General features: G+C 33.7%; 3 protein-coding genes across 4 annotated transcripts; 1 reads left to right on the top strand and 2 right to left on the bottom strand.

The window, feature by feature from the left end:
* The first annotated feature begins 1173 nt into the window (after nt 1-1173).
* On the top strand, nt 1174-5206 carry LOC113512524 (tetratricopeptide repeat protein 8). Its single transcript, XM_031906901.2, has 5 exons — nt 1174-1882; nt 2442-2684; nt 3397-3821; nt 4556-4730; nt 4859-5206. Exons 1-5 carry the CDS (start codon nt 1607-1609, stop codon nt 4979-4981), a joined length of 1242 nt encoding a protein of 413 aa, XP_031762761.1. The 5' UTR covers nt 1174-1606; the 3' UTR covers nt 4982-5206.
* Nucleotides 5197-9085, bottom strand: LOC113512526 (cytoplasmic dynein 2 light intermediate chain 1). The gene is made up of 4 exons (XM_026896426.3): nt 7925-9085; nt 6919-7276; nt 5849-6099; nt 5197-5405 (listed from the first exon to the last, which is right to left on the bottom strand). Exons 1-4 carry the CDS (start codon nt 8027-8029, stop codon nt 5217-5219), a joined length of 903 nt encoding a protein of 300 aa, XP_026752227.2. The 5' UTR covers nt 8030-9085; the 3' UTR covers nt 5197-5216.
* A 108-nt stretch (nt 9086-9193) lies between these two features.
* LOC113512366 (transcription initiation factor TFIID subunit 7) lies at nt 9194-11895 on the bottom strand. Of its 2 annotated transcripts, none has more exons than XM_052898630.1 (2): nt 11595-11895; nt 9194-10429 (listed from the first exon to the last, which is right to left on the bottom strand). In XM_052898630.1, the coding sequence occupies exon 2, from the start codon at nt 10401-10403 to the stop codon at nt 9270-9272; it is 1134 nt and encodes a 377-aa protein (XP_052754590.1). In that variant the 5' UTR covers nt 10404-10429; nt 11595-11895; the 3' UTR covers nt 9194-9269. The 2 variants fall into 2 exon arrangements, with proteins under 2 accessions (XP_052754590.1, XP_052754591.1); XM_052898631.1 differs by lacking the exon at nt 11595-11895 and adding an exon at nt 11188-11519.
* Nucleotides 11896-15540: the final 3645 nt, after the last annotated feature.

Raw genomic sequence — 15540 nt, 5'->3', positions numbered from 1 at the left:
TGGTAAGCGGTTACCGTAGCTTCTGAAAGCCTGCAATACCAGGGGTATTACGCGACCCTGAAGAAATCTCTTTACCCCCATTTTGAAGAACTCTATGCTCCCCTAACCTACCCTATATGTCTCTTGGGAAAACCTCGGCAGGGAGCTCATTCCATAACCTGAGTGTTCGTGAGAGAAAACATTTCTGAAATCGCGTTGTACGCGACCATTTAGGCTGTAAGGTATGAGGGTGAACTCCCTGTCGATGGCGAGCCGTACGATGGTAGAAAGTGACCGTGGACATCATATTGAACAATTCCTCTGAGCAAAATCTTTTGTACAAGTGGTAGAACATGCAGAGTGAGGCATAATCTTTTCTAAGACTTAAGGGTTCGATACTGCTTGTAAGCCTGGGATCATCGACAATTCTCATAGCTCGTCGTTGCACTGAGTCGAAGGGTTCAAGCTGATATCTAGATGCTTCCGTCTATAAGTGACAGCAATACTTCATGTTGAGCCGGATTTGCGATTTGTAGAGGACTTACCGCTGATCCGGCGTGAAGTAATGCTTCGCTCTATTAAGCACACCGCGTTTTTTGGATGCCAGCTTCACCTTATCGTGACCACAGAACTGTACGCCACTAGAGATGTCAACACCAAGGATCCCAATGATTTTAGAGATGTTAAGAGACGTGCTTTTGAACTGTGAAGCCACAGCAAATGGTTTTTTTTTTCACCTACGATTAAATAAGTAAGGTAGTTTAACCTATGAGTCTATAATTTTATTACGGATAAAATAAAATATCTATTAGATAGAAAGTTCATTGTAAAATTCTTAAAACTAATCACCGCTACCTGTGATAATGATGATGCAGATGATGTGACATATTTATAAAACATATACTTATTAATCCTATCATTTAAGTTTAAATAGTATAAAGATATTTAAGGGATTATGGTTGACTCCACAGCTTTCGTATATGTTAGGTTTTTTTTTAATAGATGAGAATGGAATGGTTGCCCCGTCTGTGCTATCGGTATATGCTGGCAGGACACCGGTGAGAGATGATAGATGAGGATAAAAATAGATCAGTTAGCTCATCGTGTTGAATTCCACAAGAGAATTAACTACGATGGCTTTTAGGGGGATACCTGATGGGGACAATAGGGTATATTGCTAGAAATGGGGCTGTTTGACTTTTATACTAACAATGCCTTTTCCCCTTATATAATTAGATTGTAATAGGCACTAGACTTGCAATGAATAGTATATTCGGTCATATGCCGAATGCTGAATATTCTGTAGGTTTCTTGGCCGAATAGGCCAATAATATTATTCAGTCAGTATATACCGATAGTACAGGCGGAGATACCATTCTATTTTCATTCCATTAAAAAATCCTACCGACTGACGTCTGGAGTATAACTAGTGTGTATATATAGGTGAAATCAAAATTAATAGCATTGCTTTAAAGGAGTATTCGACTAGTGAAACTTAAATTCCAAAGTATTGAATTATTTTGTTTGTAATTTGTAACCAAGGCGACGGATCCCAATAATCTTAAAAACATAGACCAGAAATTGAGTTTAATTTCATTTAATATAATTTTCATACACTGTGAACGAAATGGAAATTGACTACAAGATTTTGAACTTATACAAAACAAAACAATACGACAAATGTTTAAATTTATGTGCTACAGCTCTGCAAAATAAAAGTGATAGAATGTTAGAATTTATTCAAATGAGAGCTATGACCATTCAAGCAAAAGTTGCAGGTAATGGATATGAAGAAGTAGAGTACTTTCCAAAACAAGATGATTTGGTGACTACCGCAGTTGCCAAAACACCGCGAGCGGGTACAGCATTTCAAAGAGAAGTCAAGACAGCGCAACAGTTGAATGTAATTTAATTAGTAAATGTATTAAATTTCAGTTTGGTCAATATTCAGTTATATAAATCATTGAATTCAAATATTTTTCTTCTAATGGTAGGTATATTTAACAAATCAATCACAGTGATTAGCGAATGACGATTAGATTTCCACAGATTTTTTTTTTTGGATTATACTGTACAACTTTTGGTTATTTTCTATTGATATAAACTAAGTAAAAAATACAAATTTGTGATTTTTTTATTATATTACCTATTATAATCATTTATTTTGCTTGTTCGTTTCATTTCTTTAAACTAAAATTTTCACTAAATGGTACTTTAATACCGGGCCCCTTATTGGATAGCCAAAGAATGAACTGCATTATAAACATCACATAATATACAGTGACATTCCTGAGGACTAAGGTTATGCCTTCGTATCCAGTAATTTCACTGCCACTGTTGCAAATTACAAATGCAGCCATGCAAGCACAGTTGTTTCAAGACTGTTGTGTTTAATAACAATAATGTTATTTTGAACAGAATAGTTTACATCAACTATTATTGTAAGATCGTTTTGTTTCCAGAAGCGTACAAGTGGAACGGCTACCAGTCGTGGTGTGAGTACTAGCCGGGCTCCTAGCACGAGGGCTGCATTGCATACAGCGTCCCGGCTCTCGAGAGCTGCTACTGCTCTTGCTGGAGGAGCGCCATTCACCGCCAGCACGCCACTCTCTCTCAGATTTCTTACGAAAGAAGATACCCTTTTTGTTCCCGCTGCAAAAACCTTATTTGAATATGTATATTATTGCGAGGGAGATATTAGAAAGGTGTATTTAGTTATCATATTTTTTGTACATCATTATTATTATATCAGCCGTTAATTGTTTACTACTGAACATAGGAGGGTTTTGGTGGTTATTACCACGCTTGGCAGGTGGGTTAGCAACTGCAGTTAGGCTTTGATGATGTTTAAAAAGGAACACTCCTGTCCATCACTCGACCATTAGATTCCCTTAGTAATTTCTTACGACATCCAAGGAAAAGGAAGGGATGGCCCATTCCTTGCCGGAACTACACGGCAGTTTTTAGTATAGAGTAGCACTAATTGATAACGGAATGTTTAACCTCCAAAATGAAAATCATAATTAAATTAAGATTCAAGGATTGAATACATTTTGAAATGACTGTTTTTTTTTTTGTATAGTGCATGTAACATGGTTATACGAGTACCTCTATCTATATAAGTCTACTTGGGTAACCCCGCCCGCGCTATCGATATATGTTGGCGAGGCTATATGTAGTTCATGGTATCGCAATAATTTAGAACTTTACTATTTTTTACTAGAAGTGTCTTTTAACTTAAAATCAAATAATATAGAACAAGGGGATAATAAAATGAATAATACTTGATATCTTTTCAAAAAAATTATGTCCTTTTTAGAGATTACATCCGAGTGTTTAGAATTCTCTTCAACGATATTCAATTAATTGATGAAAAATTATATACAAATAAGTTATTAAGTTCTTAAATTGTTTTAGGCCATGGACATAGCGTTTCAAGCCCAAAAATCAACTGAGATTATAGATTGGTGGTGGAACTTTTCATTAGCTCGGTGCTATTCTGCACTTGGAATGCATAGAAATACGGAAGATTGTTTACGACAAGCCCTTAAACAAAACAAACATATATCAATTTATCTACGTTTGGTTGCTATGTACGTTGGATTAAACCAGCCATTATCTGCTCTAGAAGTGTGTAAGCAAGGTCTTTCTATATTTCATGAATACACACCCTTATTATTAGAGCAAGCCAGGATTCATGATGAAATGGGTAATCCAGCTTTAGCTGTAAAAGAATACAGAATGGTTGCTTTGGAAGATCCGTCAAACATGGAAGCCATAGCAAGTATTGCAATGTACAATTTCTATAATGACCAGCCGGAAATTGCTTTACGTTATTATAGGTAAAAACATACAGATAAATAATATTTAATAATTCAAGTAGATTCCTAATAAAAATCATCTCTGGACATATACAAATCGACATTCAACCTCAATGTAAATATCTATATCAGGTATTTTTTAATGGGTGAAATGGAATGGTAATTCCGCCTGCGCTATTGGTATACTGGCTGGCGAGGCATCAGTGAGGGATGATAGACGAGGTTGAATGCTTGTTAATTAGCCCATCGTGACGATTAATACAAGAATTAAACATGGGTTCTTCAAAAAGGGCACATTAAGGTTTTTTCAGGGTCAGCAACGCGCATGTTACACCCTAGGGGTATCACATACGCGTTGTTGCAGGCATCCATAGGCTACAGTGATCCTTTACCATCATACGGACTGTAGGCTTGTTTGTCACCTTTGTGGTATAAAAAAAGCGGAGAATAAATTGACAGTTTACTTAATGAGAAGTAGGGAATAACAGACACTTATACAATTAAATAGCACCAGGAACTGATAATACTACGCCGTGGGCAGCACTCCTCATGTGTTACCCCTAAGAGGATATTTCCTATATAAAGTTATAAAGTTCTTTCTATAGTTATAATACTCGTATTGTCATCAACTTACTTTATACCTATCGGCGTTGAAATCATAACTTCGCGTAAGTAATTTTTTGGTGTGTTTCATGTGTTAATTTGAACACAGAATGCCAGAGCTAGTTAAGAAGCTTAATATTTTTTCGTTTCAGGAGGCTATTAGCTACTAACAACCCAGGTCCTGAAATATTTAATAATCTTGGCTTATGTTGTCTCTATTGCAATCAATGGGACCTCATATTACCTTGTTTTAGGCAAGCACTTTACTTCTCTGCGAACGCAGAAACTCGATCAGATATTTGGTTTAACCTTTCTCACGTTGCACTGGTAAGTAACTTCTTACTAATGTTAATGTTTGCTGGTTACCTCTTAGTACTTTAAGTGTTGTAAAAGGCGACTAAGGCAACTTTATAGCTTTTTAAAATATTTTGATCTCATGATGTAATTTTTTGCAGTCTACAGGTGACATGGCTCTTGCACGGCGGTGTTTACAAGTAAGCCTTGCAACTAACTCTGAGAATGAAGCTTCAAAAAATGCATTATGCGCTTTGAATGCTCAGCTACGTGTTCGTAGATAGATGGACTAGGTGCTGTCCGAGGCTTTGCACGCGTGATGTCGTATTTCCATTTTAAGATGAAATTTCAAAAATTCTTAGCGCTTGCTTAGACATTGTAAAATAAACTTATGTATGTTCTGAATATCAGCATTCTAGACTTAGTAGTATTTATTGTACGATTAGTCAGTTAGAAGAAAAGATTATATATAATATTGAATTTTAAGAAGTAAAACATATTTTGTTTTTTGTACGCCTATTATTTTATTCCAACCAAATAATCGTCTATAGAGATATCAAGCGCCGGCAAACTGCGTAATTCTTCATATTTCAAAGCAACTTTTGTGTCAAGTACAGATTCAGGATGCGTATGCCGTGGGGTTGTTATGACGTCTGTAACAGGAACTTCGGCTTCGGGAGATATCCGTGATAAATGACGCATCTTTATCTGAAAATTTTTTATTACTTTTTATTGTTGAATTTACTAAATGCTGGGTAAATAGGACCTACTGATTATAATATGCAGTAAACTGTACCACTATGCTTTTGGCGATCCTCGTGGTATAGCATTTTTCAATGATTAGGGGTTCGATTCAAACATGATACAATCATTTGTATTCATAATATGTCTTTTTGTGTTGGTTTAGGTATTTTCTGTGTAGGTATCATAATAGGTAGTTTATTTACTAAAAAAATAAGATAACTAACATAACTATAATAGACATCTATTACTGGGATGGCTTGTACCTTACCACTACATTTTCACGACATATTATAATAGTTGAATCGGAATTATAAGAATTACCTAAATCATTTAGTGCAAATATTTAGAAGCCTATAAAAAATATGTCTTTATGGGCTTCATTAGAAATGTACAAGTAGTCTACATACCTGTTCTAAAGTAGATGTCGGCAATCCAATGCTTTCCCAGGAATCCGTTTTTTTGGAAATGACCAATGGTTTAGCAGAATTTGTGTTTCTATCTTTGAATGACGTGAAGATACCAAATCCAATATTATGAAACAATTCTTTTGCTCGTTTCACTAACTGTGGTTCCTTTGATGAGTAAAATAGTAAATGGGCATTGTAAATCAATGCCACACTTCTAAGTGTTGTGCATATGAATTTCTTTATATCACTGTCTGTAACATTAGAAATTAGCTATGTAACATTTTGAAGATATTACTGGGGATGCCCAGTACACAAGTCGTACCAATATCTCTCGTTCAATGGCATTGGTATATTTAAGATTATTTTCTAGGAGTAACCGGTCCCTCTCTAAATACGATTATGTTCCATTGTGTAAAATATTCGTAACAAGTATCTGAAATTGGAAGAACTCTAGCTATGACTAATTCAGCCCAGACACAAGTTAATATTTAACGCTAAGAAAAATCCATTTATCATGACTCTTACGAAACGCCCCTTAGTATTCATAAGAGTATTGGAATCCTTGGCATCGATATTACTTGATAAACAATTCACCATACCACAAAATAGTCAAATGGAAATATTTTAAGGATGTTTGTTATTCAATCATGTTTAAACTGTTGAAAGAACTTGAATGAAATTTGTTATACCTAGGTTATATCCTAACTTAACATACACATAACATACCATATCGGCTCTCAACTGTCCATTGCTGAACATAGGCCTCTCCTATAAGGGGGATTTTGCTAGTAGTCCCACATACACATAATTACATATACATATTCATTCAGGTGGGTGAAACCGCAGGGAACAACATATGCTCTAAGTTGCAAATCAGGAGGACCCATATGAAGTATTTTCCTTTTGACAGGAACATCTAGGGACTAACTCGAATCTTTAGATTTGGTACAATGCCATGCTCTGAGAAACAATGATCCTGCGTTAAAAGTGATACTGTATAATTATTTGGCATGATGCTCACAATATGCTCAGACATATTTAAGTATGTAAGTACTAGGCAGTTCATTTACCGTAATTTTTGAAAAGATCGTATTTTCCGCATAATATTATTAACTCTGATGAGTTCTCAGAATCTAAATAAGTTTTAGGTATTGCCTGTAAACAGATCTCTAAAGTATTCCATATAGTTTTTATTTTGCTTAAATCGATCATGATGCAAAAACAATACTTTCCGCGTTTTAATATTGTTGCGACGATTGTGTTCAATATATTACTGTCCAACTTGCCACCATATTCCCACACGTGACATATCGTCTTTTCGATTGCTTGTCTTTGATTCGATTTTCGGCCAAATGAGTACTCCAATACTAGTGTTTCACGCGGTGCGTCAGTCTTATCCAAGAATGTATTCAATAGGGTTGATTTACCCTAATAAAATTAATTATTTAAATTAAAAGTAATATATATTTACAATTTATTTCACTTATACTATCGCTATAATTTAAGATGTAAAAATTCCATGTCGTGATACTTTTGTTCAAATCATACTTCGAAATCATTCAACCGATATTAATGAAATTTTGTAAAAGCACTTTATTTGCTGCAACTTGAGGGATAGGATAGCTTTTATCCCGATTACTCCCAATAAGAAAAAATAGACTGCCGTAGGTGGAAGTATAGAAAAAAACAACGTTTACCATAACAGTATTATAAAAGTTTGTAACTTTTACCCGTAAGTTGGTACACGATTTTGGAAGTTGATATCAACATCTAGATTGTGTAGCAACTGTGAAAATATTATTCAATTTGATCAAGTTGTTTTGAGTGATGATGGAACAAACACACAGACAGACAAAAATTCTAAAATTGTTTTGGTTTCCATTGATCTTATTAAAACCACGTTTATAAATTATAAATTTTATTATATTAGTAAGCGTAAGTTATTGTATTATAATAAGTATAGTAGTGAAATGAAAAACGAGTAGGTACAATGCACAAATGAAATGAACATTTTTGTTATGCAAACATTAAATTTTTTTTATTTACGATTAATAGGAACAAACAAACAATGCTTACCACAGACTTACTTCCTACGACAAAAATAGTGTGTGAGTTATCATCACTTAATTCAGCGATTTGTTTCTCAATTTCTTGAGAAGCTATTTCTGGAATTGTCAACATTTTAATCAATTAATACTGCATTGATTGATATAAGTAATAAACTTAGTTTATAGAATATTATTATGCTTGATCGATCAACTATTATTACATATTAGAGCACTGATATGCCTACTCAATCTGGTTATATCCCTTTTGTTTGTTAGGTAAGTCTCTTAGCAACGGATTTATATAGTTTGTTTTGCAGGATCACAGGTACTGTCCTTAATCTATGTTCTACAAAGTGGTTTCAGAATAGTGAATTATTTTCAATTTATAAATAAATAATAATACTAAATTAAAAAAAAAAATTAAAAAAGATTACAGATGAAATGGAAATAGTTAGCGGTATAGTGGTAGGTAAAATGAGATTATTAGGATAGAAATTTCGAAAATCCCTATTTTAAAAGCGATTTTTTTTAGTCTATCATTTCAACAGTAGCGCTGACGATTCTGCCTGAAAAATAAGGGTTTTTGATTTTTTTTAATCGAATTCTGATAAATCGATTATCAAAAAAAATCGAGATTTAAAAAATCTATTTCTAGAGTATGTAAATACATTTAATACGAATTTCAATTCAAGATTTTTTACCACTAGCTTTGTAATTTTTTTTTCTTCAATTTCACAAATTTATTAGTTACAACAATTATATGTAATATACATGCACTTGGTATATTAAAATAATTGTAAATATGGTCCTTATCAACACACTACAACCACGTTTTGAATAAACCTTCAGCAACATTACTTCCGAGCTGATACAACATTGCAACTTGCAAGAAAAGAACATATCTATTCATTTTTAAAAGTCCGGAGGAGGGAGGGGGCGGTACCTGCAATGTCTCTGGTGTTGCGGGTGCTCATGGGCGATGGTAGTGACTTACCATCAGGTAAACATGCTCATTTACCCCTGTGTTATAATAAAAAAGAAAAAATTAAACCTCGTTTTTCAAAGGTGAAATATCAATTCATTAATCGATTCAAAGCTATATATTTATGAAAACAATAGATTTTTTTTACTAAAAAAATTGTCATGCTTATTCGACAGTAGAACGCGCTGGAGGAAGAAAGTGTTGTTTTTTATAAATATGTAAAGTTTCGCTGGAAGAAATACTTCATTTAAAGGGTCCTAACATTTTCGATTTTACCCTGTACATAATTTTCCATTCTCATGATAATATTAAAAATTTATATGATAGATAAATATATAATTTATTTAGATACGCATATAATATAGATTTAAACAATACATGTAACATTTATTTATTTTGTCAAGAGATTTTGATATTCCAATTCTTTATACATTATTTCTTTATTTAAATTCTGAAGTATGTCTTGAAATCTTTGTTTCAAAGTCATATTTTCCATTCCTGCAATTTCTTGCTGTGTTCTATGGCGTCTTTCTTTTAATTCTTCTAAATCTGCGCTTAACTGTTGAAGCTGAGACATTACACTATTTTCATTTGGTTGGGTCAAAGAATCCTCTAAAGAGTAATCCATGTTTTGACCACCTTGTGATGAGGATTCATAAGTTTCAGAAATGTTATGTGATCTTTGTGAAGGATAAAATTCAGAACCAAAATGCGGAGTATACTGTTTATTTTTTAAGTCTCCAGTGACATGGAATGAATCTGATAGATCATCACAAGATAAACGACTATCATCTACATCAATGTTAACATTTTCATCTTCTAAATCACTATCACTCAGACTACCTCCAAATATGTCTTCTACCTTGGATGATGAATCATTAGAGATTTTAGTTTCTACCTTTACTTTTTGTTTTTTCTTAACCTTATCTCCTTTGAATGAGGTGCTAGGTTCTGGTTTCATATTCTGATCATCCTCCTCCTTAATTATTTCCCAAGTGTAAGATACAGCTTCATTATCAGCTCGCAAAAGTCTTTTTACTTCTTTTTCAATCTCAGGTGCTTCTGCACACTTCTTTTTCAATGTTTTTCTGAAGCGTCGTCTTCTAACATTCTTAGTAGGGGGAGTTATACCATGAGGCCAAAGAAATTTTTTATCAACTTTAAAAGGGTCTTTCTTTTTGTTTTTTGTTGGAGATTCGTCTTCAGTGGAAGAAGGATCTAATTCTTCTTTGCAGATCATTATTTGACAAATGTCTGCAGTCTTGTAAATACTCTTCCTATCAATAGTTTTTAAAGATTCCACTATAGTAGGTAGGTCAACTATTTTACCATATAACAACCAATGGTCAAAGCGAACTTCACCATGACGCATATCATTCTCGATTTTAATGGTAAGTCTGTTTTTAAAATTCTCTCCAGAATTAAGGGCGGTTCTGAGCGATTTTGCAGGTTCTTCAGGTAATCTCAAAATAAACTGTGATTCTAACTCAACAGGATACTCTGGTTCTCTTTTATCTTTATTCATTCTTAATGTTTGCAATATAAAATCACCTAAAACAAAAAAAATTAAGCATTTATTAATAACTACTTTTTCCTGTAACTTTTTGTGACCCTGATATATGGAGAAAAAAAAACATAATGTCTTTCTTTATATTTTTATGTCAGTAAAAGAGATTTTCCTTAATAAATGAAGAAATTTTTATTGTTAATAATACATTATATCTCAATAATGCTTAATTTACAGCCCTTCTTGTATAATGATAGACATTACTTTGCATAAATAAAGTCTTAGATGTGATTCTTCAGTCAGGTTAATTTATGAAATAAATTAGGCTATGTCCTGACATTTAATGTGTGGTTGTTTGTAACACAAGGTAACCTAGGTTAATGACTAGGCAAATAGTTTGTGTGGTATTTATAAATAATAATAAAATGTGAAAAATGTTTATTTCTTTTTAATTTCTTAGCACTATAGAAGTTTAACTAATGTTCACCACCATACATAATTTGGGTAAATGATGTCAGACGTGAGGCAGGTAGAATTTTGATAAAAACAGCTAATAATAGAGACCATTGGAGATAGTTGAAGGAGGCATTTGTTAATAAGCAAACAGACAATAGTAAATCCTTATTTATACTTGATTATTTAGGTTTATTTATTTAGTTGTAAAAATACTAATGAAATAAAGAAACTTAATACTATCTCTTGGTGCTTTAACAGTTCAACTAAATCATCATGAAATTGTAATCCAGCAATAGTTAATGTCCCCAAAGCAGGGACTTTTTAATGGGTGAAAATATAACCCCACCTGCACTATTGGTTTACTCCATCTCACTGGTGCATTATAAGCAATGCTTGGATAGTAGTGAATGTATTTAGAATTATTTTTAGGGGCGGAAAGGGGCATTGATTACTTAAAAAACGTATATAACTTAAAAACAATTTTGTGAAGCTTCATTCGCATTTTGGAGGCACGAGCCAGTTTTAGGGTGGGCATGGCACATCAGACCCTCCTTCTTAAACGCCTATAGTAAATGTATGCAGAAATGATTTCATTTCATTAATGTAGACATATCCATAAAATGTGGAAATTGAACACGAAAAAATAAAAAGCCACTCTATAAAGTAGGATTTTTCTGTCAAATCCTAATCAAGTACTCCTGAGTCACTTGTTGATTGTTTGGAATTCCATAGAAGAAAAAGAATATTACTTACCAAAAAATATATTCAATGATAAAATTCTCTAAGTTCAATTAAAAAAAGGAATAGAGAAAACAGCAATGAGCACGATAATGTTCTTTGATTGATAATCAATTCATTTGTAGTCGTTGATTTTAACAGATTAAAAAGTGATAACTTTTATTTATTTATTTATAAATTAACATTTATAGTATTAATTTATCCACATAAACAAAAAATGTATTCGTAATGTATATATGGAATGAAGGAAAAAAAATATTCAGAAAATGAAAAAAACAAATACAACATATCACTGAAAACTGATCGAAGACAGAGTGTATGGACCACAGGTAAAAATAATGAAAAAATTACAGAGCAAGTAATTACCACAGAACAAGGAATTATATAAAAGGAATGATAAAATAAAAACTGTAAATCATATGGTTGCCTCCTTTCTTCTTATGCAATTATAATTAGTAAAAAGAGAAAGAATAAAAGATACACTATCAGTTGCTATTTTTCTTAATTCATAGCAGGTTAGTGTATAGTAAATGTTTGATATGTCAATTATTTATCACAGTTTATGTAGAAAGTATGAAAGCAATTTGTATCTAAATTTGGTAGGGTTATACTACTGTATAACATTTTCTATACACTAGCCTGCTGCACAAAAATAGTAAGTGATGGTATATCTTTTGTCCTCTTTTTACTAATTATATTTGTATAAGAAGAAAGAAGGTAATCACATGATTTACAGTTCTCGTACGTTATAAAACTTCGCACCGGACAACATATCAACAGAATCTGGTGCATAAAAAAATTGAAATGCACGTTACGTTTTCGTAGTAACAACACAATGAAACAGCTAGGCATCTGATGAGGACACTGGGAATTACAGCAGAGTTTCAGAGAGCGGGTAGAAACCCGATACTTGTAGCCCTTTAGAAGCTATTTAACTTCGTGATCCATAACGGTGTTAGGCCAGAAGTGTGGAGCAGAAGTGCGATAGTCCTGTTCTTCAAGAAGGGTTACATTACCCTATTGAAGAACTATAGACCGATATCCCTTCTGAATCGCGTCTACATACTATTTTCGAGAGTCCTGACCAATCGTCTTACGCGCAAACTGGACGACTTCCAGCCACCCGAATAAGCTGACTTCCGAAAAGGCTTTAGCATTATAAACCACATACATACGCTATGGCAGATTATACAGAAGACCGAAGAGTATAATCTGCCACTATGTCTGGCATTTGTGGACTATGATAAAGTCTTTGATTCGGTCGAGATATGGGCGGTACTACAGTCCCTCCAGCGGTGCCAGATTGCCTATAGATATATCGAAGTATTGAAGTATATGTACAGTAAGGCTACGATGTCTATCCGAGTACAGAACCCATCCCAGTGCAGAAAGGTGTAAGACAGAATGACGTCATATCGCCGAAACTCTTCACAGCTGCATTGGAAGAAGTTTTCAAACTATTGGACTGGAAAAGAAATGGTATAAACATCAATGGCGAATACATCACTCACCTTTGATTTGCCGATGACATAGTAATTATGGCGGAATCCCTGGAGGATCTGAATACTATGTAGGTCACCAGGTAGGTCTTAAGATCATGTCTAACGTCCATGTTCACACCTATACCGATTACGATTGAGAACACTACGCCCGAAGTTGTCGATGAGTATGTATACTGAGACAAATTGTTCGAACGGGTAAGTCTAACTTCGACCGAGAGGTCAACCGACGAATCCAACTCGGCTGGGCAGCGTTCGGGAAACTACGCCACATCTTTTGATACAAAATACCTCAGAATTTGAAGACGAAGGTCTTTAATCAATGTGTGTTGCTAGTGATGACTTACGGAACTGAAACGTGGTCCTACACGATTGCCCGTATGCAAAAGCGTGAATTTACTGGGTACAGAGGAATAACACCTGAGTCCTCAGGAATGGCAACGCATGGGGGGTATCATGGGCGAAACTGTATACTCTGTTATGTCTATGGTACTGCTCATGTCTATAGGCGACGGTTACCACTTTCCATCAGGTGGGCCGTCAGCTTGTTTGCCTATCTATGTTGTATAAAAAAAAAAATAAAAAAAAAAATAAAAGCTAAATTGAGAAAGCCGTATGAAAAAGTTGCGCAGAGGACTATGGAGAGGGCTATGCTCGAGTCTGCGTGATAGAATCCGAAACAAGGATATCCGCAAACGTACCAAAATAATCGATATTGCCCAAAGGAAAAGCAAGCTGAAGTGGCAATGGGGTGGTCACATAGCTCGAAGAACTGACAACTGATGAGGAAGAAAGGTTCTTGAGTGGCGACTACGTACGGGTAAACGCAATGTAGGACGACTGCCCACTAGATGGAATGACGACCTGAAATGCGTTGTAGGGAGTCAGTGGATGCAGGTAGTTAAGAACCGTTCTTTATAGCAGTGTATGGGATAGGCTTACGTCCAAGCGTGGAGATACGAAGAATGATAAAATAAAAACTGTAAATCATATGGTTGCCTTCTTTCTTCTTATGCAAATATAAATAGTAGAAAGAGGACGAAAGATACGCCATCAGTTGCTATTTTCTCAATTCACAGCCGGCTGCTGTATAGAAAATGTTTGATATGTCAATTGTTAAAGCATTAACAATATGCAATTAATATTATTACTCCTGCATATAATGAAGCGGTTTCAGCGGTAAAACCAATGGACGACTGCTAAGTTATTAATAGATAATCACGCACAACATCAACCAGTAACAAGAGTCGCTCATCATGACATCGCGAGAACGCCAATCATAACGCAGGAGAAATTTACATAACCTTTCAGGTTTTCAAAATTGTAACTGACTCGCAAAACAACCTTCAACGCATTACATTAAATTTATATTCAATACAACGCTTCAAAAGTATTTATTTTATTTACCCTAGTTAAATCGCTTCGAATACTAGGTGTATTTATTCATCATCATCATCATCATCATCATCCGTTCATCATCAAAACGCAAACGCACATCATTAACACAATTATTTATCAATGTTAAATTTTACATTACTAGATTATATATTCGACACAGTTTATGTAGAAAGTATGCAAGCAAGTTATATCTGAATTTAGTAGGATTATACGGCTAGGATTACACTGCTACGAATTGTCAATTTTATCACTCCTTCTATGTAATTTCTTGTTTTTAGTGGTAAACGTTATAAATATTGTATTATTTAAACTGTGAATGATATTGTGTGTTCATTTGTATATGTTTGATACAACATAATAAATACTCCGGTTGGTGCGTATCTTTAATATATTAAATAGTTTAGTTTTTACTTTAAAATAGATATATTATAATAAGATTTACACCGTAACAATAAGACAGTCTTGTAGTAGTAAAGTATAGTGTCACATAGAGAGCGTCTCAACCGAGCGACTATTATTAAATTTGCACGGTAGTATGGTGACCATTGCACTGTAATAATTTACACATCCTACCTACTACGTTTATGCTGGTCCACTATTGTCTAGGTATGTATTAGTGTTAACAGTGTATTATATGTTGCAAATTGTTTGAACATTTTAAATTATAAAAGTGACATTTACTGCCAAATCTGCTTATTCATACTACAAACCCTTGAAGAATTCCCTTCTGTTCAAGGTAAAATGTTCAAGGTACGAATATCTCTAATTTATTTATTAAGTTATTGTTATTTTTGTATATTATATCTATAAAGAAATAGCTCTATTCGTAGTTATAACATTATTTCAAGTACATATTCTCTTATATGCATAATATAATACGTATAATTATATTCTTTAGAGCTGAATATGTGTTTTTTTCAGATGCTCTTTCACTCGGCAAAATACTTCTACCATTTAATCATTAAAATTTTAATGGACCAAGAGAATTTGCATTAATCATCTGTGAAAAAAATAGGTTTAAAATTGTAGTAGAGTAAATGAAAGTAACTAAACACATTTGTTTT

The sequence above is a fragment of the Galleria mellonella genome, unplaced genomic scaffold (assembly GCF_026898425.1).
Source record: "Galleria mellonella isolate WM207_F2 unplaced genomic scaffold, CSIRO_AGI_GalMel_v1 utg47471, whole genome shotgun sequence".
Lineage (NCBI taxonomy): Eukaryota > Metazoa > Arthropoda > Insecta > Lepidoptera > Pyralidae > Galleria > Galleria mellonella.
This window is presented reverse-complemented; position numbering and strand designations above follow the sequence as displayed.

Excerpts from the sequence above, each read along its gene's own strand:
- LOC113512524 (XM_031906901.2), top strand. The coding sequence starts at position 1,607 with ATGGAAATTGACTACAAGATTTTGAACTTATACAAAACAAAACAATAC. Across the intron at positions 2,685-3,396 it reads GCGAGGGAGATATTAGAAAG|GCCATGGACATAGCGTTTCA; the intron begins GTGTATTTAGTT and ends AAATTGTTTTAG. Across the intron at positions 3,822-4,555 it reads ATTGCTTTACGTTATTATAG|GAGGCTATTAGCTACTAACA; the intron begins GTAAAAACATAC and ends TTTTCGTTTCAG.
- LOC113512526 (XM_026896426.3), bottom strand. The coding sequence starts at position 8,029 with ATGTTGACAATTCCAGAAATAGCTTCTCAAGAAATTGAGAAACAAATC. Across the intron at positions 7,277-7,924 it reads TCGTAGGAAGTAAGTCTGTG|GGTAAATCAACCCTATTGAA; the intron begins GTAAGCATTGTT and ends TAATTTTATTAG. Across the intron at positions 5,406-5,848 it reads CGACATCTACTTTAGAACAG|ATAAAGATGCGTCATTTATC; the intron begins GTATGTAGACTA and ends AAAAATTTTCAG.
- LOC113512366 (XM_052898630.1), bottom strand. The coding sequence starts at position 10,403 with ATGAATAAAGATAAAAGAGAACCAGAGTATCCTGTTGAGTTAGAATCA.